The sequence below is a fragment of the Hypomesus transpacificus genome, unplaced genomic scaffold (genome assembly GCF_021917145.1).
Source record: "Hypomesus transpacificus isolate Combined female unplaced genomic scaffold, fHypTra1 scaffold_266, whole genome shotgun sequence".
NCBI lineage: Eukaryota > Metazoa > Chordata > Actinopteri > Osmeriformes > Osmeridae > Hypomesus > Hypomesus transpacificus.
Genome location: NW_025813793.1, coordinates 88951 through 98950, shown reverse-complemented (window position 1 = coordinate 98950; position 10000 = coordinate 88951). Strand labels below are relative to the sequence as shown.

The 10000-nt window shown below is 48.8% G+C and overlaps 1 protein-coding gene and 1 pseudogene across 1 annotated transcript; one reads left to right on the top strand and one right to left on the bottom strand.

Moving 5' to 3' along the window:
* Positions 1 to 582: 582 nt before the first annotated feature.
* mdm1 (Mdm1 nuclear protein) lies at positions 583 to 9874 on the bottom strand. The gene is made up of 10 exons (XM_047014664.1): positions 9653 to 9874; positions 7553 to 7695; positions 7341 to 7437; positions 7113 to 7151; positions 5526 to 5695; positions 4425 to 4507; positions 3643 to 3770; positions 3309 to 3540; positions 1395 to 1460; positions 583 to 1188 (listed from the first exon to the last, which is right to left on the bottom strand). The coding sequence occupies exons 1-10, from the start codon at positions 9872 to 9874 to the stop codon at positions 1082 to 1084; spliced, it is 1287 nt and encodes a 428-aa protein (XP_046870620.1). The 3' UTR covers positions 583 to 1081.
* Positions 9875 to 9919: 45 nt separating this feature from the next.
* Positions 9920 to 10000, top strand: part of LOC124462938 — a 3627-nt pseudogene continuing 3546 nt past the window's right edge.

Sequence of the window (10000 nt, the reverse complement as noted above, 5' to 3'; positions counted from 1 at the left end):
ATATATGTTGGATTTAGGATGAGGGTTAAATAATGATGTAGTGAATTTCTTCGGAGACTGTCACAGTGTAGGACAGCATCGCAGGTGGGTGCAACAGGAAGGACTGCAGCACCAACATGAGCTACAACTTTCAACATGTGTAGAAATGACACAACATAGGATTTATTGTATATTTCAAATATGTATTTGGTATTTGAGCCTCTAGGGCCTAGAGTCTAGACCTTTTACAGTAGAGAATCACACAGCAGGTCACCACAACATCCCTGTGGATTTCTTTGCATAATTTGCACACCTGCTAATGGATGAGATGGAGAGAGAGGAGGGAGGGAGGGGGTGAGAGGAGGGAGGGATGGAGGGGGTGAGAGGAGGGATGGAGGGGGTGAGAGGAGGGATGGAGGGAGGGGGTGAGAGGAGGGATGGAGGGGGGTGAGAGGAGGGATGGAGGGAGGGGGTGAGAGGAGGGATGGAGGGAGGGGTTGAGAGGAGGGAGGGAGGGGGTGAGAGGAGGGATGGAGGGAGGGGGTGAGAGGAGGGATGGAGGGAGGGGGTGAGAGGAGGGATGGAGGGAGAGGGTGAGAGGAGGGATGGAGAGAGGGGGTGAGAGGAGGGATGGAGGGAGGGGGTGAGAGGAGAGATGGAGAGAGGGGGTGAGAGGTACAGGAAGCTAGTTTGACTGTTGACGTAGTTAACCTCTCAGCTCTTACCAGTCAGTGGATACCGACAGATCGTTTTTCAATCAAATGTATTTTATGATGTATAAAACGAAATTCCTCAAAATAAATATAAAAAGAAACCCTATCAAGACGATTCTCACACACGTCTTGAATCAAAGTCTCTTCATTTAACATCACATGTTAGAAATAGCACCAGGCCTGACTTCCTGTGTGTGTGTGTGTGTGTGCATATGTGTTTGTGCATATGTGTGTGTGTGTGTGTGTGTACAGTATGTATTTGTGTGTGTTGTAGGGTCATGGCTGGGTCAGTACTGAACTTTGACATCCAGGGTGAAGTTCATAACATCTTAACCCCTAAAGGGGAAACAGGAAGAGGTCAGCTAGAGGTCGGAGGTCAAAGGAGGTCATCACTTCCCCCAGAACTCCTCTCGTCTCTTCTGAGCGCGCTCCAGCACCGCCGTCGCCATGGCGCAGGAGCCTGCAGAACGCCAGGACATCTCCGACATGCGGTCGTCTTGGCAACGGAGAAAGAGTTACAGGACAGCATGAGAGAGAGAGAGAGAGAGAGAGAAAGAGAGAGAGAGAGAGAAAGAGAGGAAGAGAGAGAAACAGAGAGAGAAACAGAGAGAAAGACAAAGACAATTAAAGGATTGACCTCTTCTGAAACGTCCAGTATCAGATTATTGTTGTGTTTTGCTTCATCCCAGCGTTCTGATTTACCTTCCTCTGATGTCGCTGCTCCTGGCCTCCCCAGCACCACCTCAGACATCCTCACTCCCAGATTACCTACAGACACAAGAACACACCCCCATCATCATCATCACCATCATCATCATCATCATCATCATCATCATCATCATCATCATCATCATCATCATCATCACCATCCTCACTCCCAGATTACCTACAGACACAAGAACACACCCCCATCATCATCATCATCATCACCATCATCATCATCATCATCATCATCATCATCATCATCATCATCATCATCATCACCATCATCACCATCACCATCATCATCATCATCATCATCATCATCATCATCATCATCATCATCATCATCATCACCATCCTCACTCCCAGATTACCTACAGACACAAGAACACACCCCCATCATCATCATCATCACCATCATCATCATCATCATCATCATCATCATCACCACTCCCAGATTACCTACAGACACAAGAACACACCCCCATCGTCACCCAACACCTACAGGAAACTTATGGTCCCACTGCAGGTTCGCCTCTGAGGAGAGAAGGAAGAGAAAATTCAGGAGATGGAGAGAAGAGATGAGAGGAGGGAAATTCCAGTGTCAGGTGTCTGAGTCAGCCCCAGCCCCAGCCCCAGCCCCAGGACCCAGGCTACTGAGAGGCCCAGAGAGGTGGCCCATCCAGCCTCTCCCTGGCTCTGTGTCTGAGGCTCTGTCTCACTCCAGTCCCTGTGGAACTGAATCACAGCAACAAATCTCATCTTTCTCTTCTTGGTTACAGAGAAGCATGGGAATCAGGTAACACCAGTCCTTCCTTCCTCTCCTCTCCTCTCCTCTCTCCTCCTCTCCTCTCTCCTCCTCTCCTCTCTCCTCCTCTCCTCTCTCCTCTCCTCTCTCCTCCTCTCCTCTCCTCTCTCCTCCTCTCCTCTCCTCTCCTCTCTCCTCCTCTCCTCTCTCCTCCTCTCCTCTCCTCTCTCCTCCTCTCCTCTCTCCTCCTCTCCTCTCTCCTCTCTCCTCCCCTAAAACATGGAACAGGTGTGTCAGCGCAGAGTCGAATAGAATGGAGTTTAAGTTAGTAAAGTAGAGTAGTTCAGTAGAGTAAAGTAGTTAAGTAGAGTAAAGTAGTATAGTACAGTAGTTCAGTAGAGTAGAGAGTAGACCCCATCCTCAACATCCTCTTGTAGTCTGACACAGAAACAAAAGAACCTGATGATGGTAACCACCCTCCCCCTCTCTTTGACAGTAACTGTCTATTTGTCTGTCTGTCTATCTGTCTGTCTGTCTGACTGCCTGCCTGTCTGACAGCCTGTCTGACTGCCTATCTGTCTGTCGGTCTGACTGTCTGTCTGTCTGTCTGTCTGTCTGTCTGTCTGTCTGTCTGTCTGTCTGTCTGTCTGTCTGTCTGTCTGCCTGTGTGACAGTGACACACATACAGCCGGTTGCTGGTGTGGGTTTGTCTAATATGGTGACATCATGCAGGCCTGCACTTCCACATCCAGGTCAAACTCCTCCATAGCCCTGATACTGGAAGTCCTCCCTCACCACCTTTATCATCCTCATCCTCATCCTCACCATCTTCATCATCCTCATCACCATCACATCATCATCATCATCATCATCACGATCCTCATCCTCATCCTCATCATCACCATCATCATCACCATCATCATCATCATCACCATCATCATCACATCACCATCATCATCATCATCACCATCATCATCACCATCATCATCATCATCACCATCATCATCACCATCATCATCACCATCATCACCATCATCATCATCATCATCACCATCATCATCACCATCATCATCATCATCACCATCATCATCACATCACCATCATCATCACATCACCATCATCATCATCATCACCATCATCATCACCATCATCATCATCATCATCACCATTGTGCTGGAATTCTGGGTTCCTTAGAGTTCCCTGGATACGGTTGGCCGGAGGGGGCCCGGGTAAGGGTGGTCGCAGGCTGGTGGCTGCCTTCTTGGGGGGTCTGGAGGCTGGGGGCTCCTGGGGGAGGCTCTGGGGGGGGCTCTGCCTAGAGCAGGTCTCCTCTCTGAGGGGGAGGGGGTCCACAGTGGCCACCCCAGCTGCTGAGGGCCCCCCAGGGGGGCTTCCAGCCTGGGGAGGGAGGGAGGGGGGGGTTAGAGGGGGCTCACACAATCCCCCATACCCCCCCCCACACACACATACACACACACACACACACACACTGCTCCTGACCTGGTGGGGGTGTTTCTGGGGTGTCGTGACAGCCATGTGCCTGCAGGGGGAGAGGGGTTCCCCCAGGGGGGGGTCACTCTCAGACACACCCCTCTTCTGTCTGGGGGGGGACACCAGGAGAGCACCACCTACAAAAAACAACCTTTTAAACACACACAGTTCGTACACATACTGTATAATACAATTCCAGGCCTTTCAAGGACTTTTCAAGCACTATTTTGGTGGTTTTCAAGGACTACAATCAGAGATCTAATTTATCAAACAAATACTTTATTTACTTTAAAGTAATCTTTATTAAAGCTACAAATGTTGTTTAATCAAGAGCAGCGAGTGATTGTCTTTTTCTGTTGTTCAGTGACAGCAGTGGGTTCTGTGATTCGAGATGGACAGCAGTGGGTTATCAGAGGGCTGTCTCAGAGGCCTGACTCACACTTAGCGGATCACTGCAATCCAAGGACTTCAAGCACTTTAAGCACTATGTACAAACCCTGCATACAGCATTCTTCAACACGAGAGAGAAATGTTGAGTTGGGGTATGAGAGTGTGCTTTGATGCTGTGACAGGGAGAGCTGGAGGGAGGGAGGTGGTGAGAGGAACAGGAAGCTAGTTCTGACTGTTGACATACTTAACCTCCATCTCCTCTCTACACAGCGTGAAATTGCAGGTCAGCAGGTCAGAGAGCAGAGCGTCAGCTCTCGAAGCACTGTCAGGAGCATGGTCTAGATGCGGTGTGTGTGTGTGTGTATGTGTGTGTATATGTGTGTGTGTGTGTGTGTGTGTACCGGTAGCAGGGGTGGTCCTGTCATGATGTGTTCTCTGCTTGGGCCTGATCTTCATCTGAGGGGTGGCTAGTCTGCCCTCTTCCCTGAAACACACACACACACATTGAGGAATACACACACACACACATTGAGGAATACACACACACATTGAGGAATACACACACACACACACACACACACACACACATTGAGGAATACCCACACACATTGAGGAATACACACACACACACACACACACACACACACATTGAGGAATACCCACACACATTGAGGAATACACACACACATTGAGGAATACACACACACACACACACACACACACACATTGAGGAATACCCACACACATTGAGGAATACACACACACACACACACACACACACATTGAGGAATACCCACACACATTGAGGAATACCCACACACATTGAGGAATACCCACACACACACATCCACACCTCCATGAACCTGGGATCAGTCTGACAGACAGAGGCTGACAGACACTAACAGATAGAATCCCCTCCATCAGTCAGAACGACAACATCCACCTACTCCTCATCTTCCTCCTCCTGCTCCTCCCCCCAGGCTAGCTTCCTCTGAACAGGCAGGGTGGGGGGGCCAGGGGGGGCGGGGGGGGGCAGGGGCCTCAGCCCCCCCTGTGGAGCTCTTTCTGCTGGACCCTGGAGTCAGAGGTACTGAGGGGCCGGCACTGGAGCTGCTGCCCACCCTGCACACACACACACCTGCTCAGGAGTGTTCAGCTGTGGAGTGTTCAGGTGAAAGGTGTTGAGGTGAAAGGTGTTCAGGTGAAGGGTGTTCAGGTGAAAGGTGTTCAGGTGAAAGGTGTTCAGGTGAAAGGTGTTCAGGTGAAGGGTGTTCAGGTGAAAGGTGTTCAGGTGAAAGGTGTTCAGGTGAAGGGTGTTCAGGTGAAGGGTGTTCAGGTGAAAGGTGTTCAGGTGAAGGGTGTTCAGGTGAAGGGTGTTCAGGTGAAAGGTGTTCAGGTGAAAGGTGTTCAGGTGAAGGGTGTTCAGGTGAAAGGTGTTCAGGTGAAAGGTGTTCAGGTGAAAGGTGTTCAGGTGAAGGGTGTTCAGGTGAGGTGTGTCAGACCTGGCCAGGTCCAGGGCCTCGATGGTGTGGCTGAGAGAGGAGGAGGTGGAGGTGGAGGGCTCCCACAGGTGGGTCTGCTCTGACAGGATCTGGTTCAGGTGGAGGCGTGAGAAGTGGGTACCCCAAGCTCTCCTCCTGTAGGCCTCGGCCTTGTTCCTCAACTCCCACACCTGCCGCCACACACACACACCACATACACACACACACCACATACACACACACACACACACATACACACACACACACCACATACACACACACACACCACATACACACACACACACACCACATACACACACATCTATATACACAAATATACACAGATATACACACAAATACTGTATATTAACACAGGGCTCCAAATTGGCACCCGCCAAGCACCAATGGCGTGTCGATTTTTGTGCTGGCGACTAAATTGTGTCCGATGCTTCGCCATTTGGCGAGTGAAATTGAGTACAGTTCACGACTACCGCGCCCGTCATGGTTAAAAAAAAGCTTGCAACGCCAACATGAACAGTTGTGCGCGCATCTAGGTGGCAGAAAACTGGGTGGATAGCCTTAAAACAGCTAGAGAATGACACTCATCAGAATTTTGATTTGGGTCACGAAAGTCTTGAAATTTGAGTGACTGCGTCGCCAGATAGACCACACCGTCTTACTACGCAGCAGCCATGTCTCTTTCTTGGTCGTTTCATGTCACAAAGTTCCTAATTTTACAGTTCAGTCAATTCTACAACAAAAGTTTTACAGCAAAAAAGTCAAGCAGGGCATTTCAACAGATATGGGAATTCTGCTTTTAGCCAGCTGGTCCGATGCCAAGACCAAACCTCATGAACAAGGACATCCCATCTCACACTGAGCGAGAAGAGTAGTAGGCCCCTGGAACCCCCTGAGTTAATAAACAATGATATTAAAATCATAGGTAAAGGTTGTTTATGTCAGTACAATTTCAGAGTACGTCTGAAATGCCAGGTTTAATTTTGTCCGGTAAAAAATATTATTGGCTGGTAATTTTTTTCATCTATGATGATTTACTTTATTGATCCCCAATGGGGAAACTGGTTTCATCTACCAGACCCACTAGGCAGACAGCAAGGCAGCACTGACATGTACAAAGGCAGAGAGTAACCAGCAAACACAGACCCACTAGGCAGACAGCAAGCCAGCACTGACATGTACAAAGGCAGAGAGTACACACACAGACCCACTAGGCAGACAGCAAGCCAGCACTGACATGTACAAAGGCAGAGAGTAACCAGCAAACACAGACCCACTAGGCAGACAGCAAGCCAGCACTGACATGTACAAAGGCAGAGAGTACACACACAGACCTCCTGCACACACACACAGACCTCCTGCACACACACACAGACCTCCTGCACACACACACAGACCTCCTGCACACACACACAGACCTCCTGCACACACACACAGACCTCCTGCACACACACACAGACCTCCTGCACACACACACAGACCTCCTGCACACACACACAGACCTCCTGCACACACACACAGACCAAGACACACACACACGACCAAGACACACACACACACTACCAGCACACACACAGTGTTAAGTGTTACCTCTTGGAACCACATGTTACTAGGGTCCCAGTTCCCCCCCTGGAAGTACGACAGGAACACACAGGTAAACAGCTGGAATCAGGACACTGATATCTGCAGCAAGCTCTCCAGCCCCAGACACAGCCCCAGCCTCGACCCCAGCCCAAGTCCCAGCCCCAGGCTCACCCTCAGCCTTAGCCCAAACCTCAACCCAAGTCCCAACACCACCCTCACCCCGACCCAGCCCACCTCCTCTCCTGCAGTGGCAGCCTTTACCCAGACTCCACCCTGGTATCTGTAGCAGAGCGGAGAGCGGAAGTTGGAGTCGTACTCTGACCTCACCTTCCTGGAGAGAGAGAGATGATGAGACGCAAAACACACATCTACACAACACACCACACACACATCTACACAACACACCACACACACATCTACACACCACACACTTGAACTTCCCTCACCTCAACGCTGCATGGGAAGGAACAAGCTTCTGAGGGGAGAGTGACCTCACTTCCTGTTGCGGACTCTCGTTCACCATAGCTGCAACTTCCTGTTGGGGGCTGCCCTTCCTCTCCTTCTCTTCCCTTCTCTTCTTCCTCTTGCTCTGATATCACCAGGGAAACGTACAAGAATGATTGTATGCACACACACACACTTACCCACACGCACCTAGGGAAAGTTTGATTTACCACCTGTAGAACCAGTCTGGTATACTTGACCTTACATAACCGATACTATCCTCTTATCCTTCTGTACTCTCCAGGACCCGCACACACGCACACACACGCCACACAAACCAACACACACCACGCGCTACACACACCACACAGCCTTATCAAAGTACTGGTAGGCCTGCTTCCTTCAGTGTGGAATGTGGAATTTCTTTTGCTTACAGAGTCTTACACACAGTGTCTTACATTTACATGTAGTCATTTAGCAGACGCTCTTATCCAGAGTGACTTACAGTAAGTACAGGGACATTCCCCCCGAGGCAAGTAGAGTGAAGTGCCTTGCCCAAGGACACAACGTCACTCAAACCGGCAACCCTATGATTAACAGCCTGATTCCCTAACCGCTCAGCCATCTGACGCCCTCTTACACACGGTGTCTTACACACAGTCTTGCACACTAATGATTCTTACTTCTTTTGCGTCACTCATACAATAAAACGCCCAACATACAGTAACTCACACATGCACTACATATAACTACTGTAGTCCACTAAGGACTGTTCATTCGGCCTGAGGCCACTGAAAGCAGGACATCACAACAGCACCGCTAGTCATACAACAGTACTGCTAGTCATACAACAGTACTGCTAGTCATACAACAGCACTGCTAGCCATACAACAGTACTGCTAGTCATACAACAGTACTGTTAGTCATACAACAGTACTGCTAGTCATACAACAGTTCTGCTAGTCATACAACAGTACTGCTAGTCATACAACAGTTCTGCTAGTCATACAACAGTACTGCTAGTCATACAACAGCACTGCTAGTCATACAACAGTACTGCTAGTCATACAACAGTACTGTTAGTCATACAACAGTTCTGCTAGTCATACAACAGTACTGCTAGTCATACAACAGTTCTGCTAGTCATACAACAGTACTGCTAGTCATACAACATTTCTGCTAGTCATACAACAGTACTGCTAGTCATACAACATTTCTGCTAGTCATACAACAGTACTGCTAGTCATACAACAGCACTGCTAGTCATACAACATTTCTGCTAGTCATACAACAGTACTGTTAGTCATACAACAGTATGGCTAGTAATAACTGGGAATGTCTCCCTTTCTTGTGATCCTGTTGTACCAGTCTCACAAAAGACTGCACCCAAAATAAATTGTTTTGTGTCGCACCCAAGGTACCAAGTTGTGTTTGCACTGTCTTAAGCAATACTGCAATCCTGATGTTATATCGTTGGACTCTGCCTGGTAGTTGAGATGTGGTTACTGTGCGCTGTGTCTGGTAACTGAGATGTGGTTACTGTGCGCTGTGTCTGGTAACAACAGACCAGATTGTTCCTTGACTCTGACCACTGACATACTTTTAGAATGACGCATTTCTGATCTTCTGCTGTGTTATATACTGTATATAAAGTGTTTGTAAGATGCTGAGGAGTAAAGTATCTAATGAGCCACCTGGGGCCCAGACAAGATGTCCACAGCACCCCCTGTGGGCTGAACACGTCAATACAACAAACGTTTTATGTGAGAAAAAATTAAGGACTTGGATAAAATCACATAACTATAATTAGGATTTATTTAGATTTGATTATTGATATAATAATGATTATGGACCTATTTAGATTAAATGATCATGATTATTATCACTAACTAGTATTGTGTTACTGTTATTATTATTGAGTTACATTAGATTACATCATTGTATTGTATCAAGCCTCGTATCTAGACTGTTATTATTATTATTGAGTTACATTAGATTACATCATTGTATTGTATCAAGCCTCGTATCTAGACTTCGGCCAATCATAAGAGCGGACGTTATTCTACCTTCCCTGTCCCTGCTGTTCTGGGGTGTTCCTCTACCTTGGCCGGCTCCTCAGGGGGAACGTTCTCCGGTTGGAACAGCGTGGCCTCCCCGTGCTCCAGGGTCCGGCGGTACCGTGGGGCTCGCGGCGGGGGGGAACCTTTGAAGTTCCGTTGGTACTCTGTCTCCACCAGCGCTGGGCGGGGCTTGGCCGGCCGTACAGTCTTGTGGCTGGGCTGCAGCACCTGGGACAGATGTGTTAGCCTGTTAGCATGCTCCATTTACAAGCATTTACTACATTACAACACATCATCCTTCATGTTAGCATGTTAGCATCCAGTGTACAGCCCCACAGCCGACAGCTCTCTAGCACCCTCTGCTGGCTGAGGGCGGAGAAGGCGACCAGA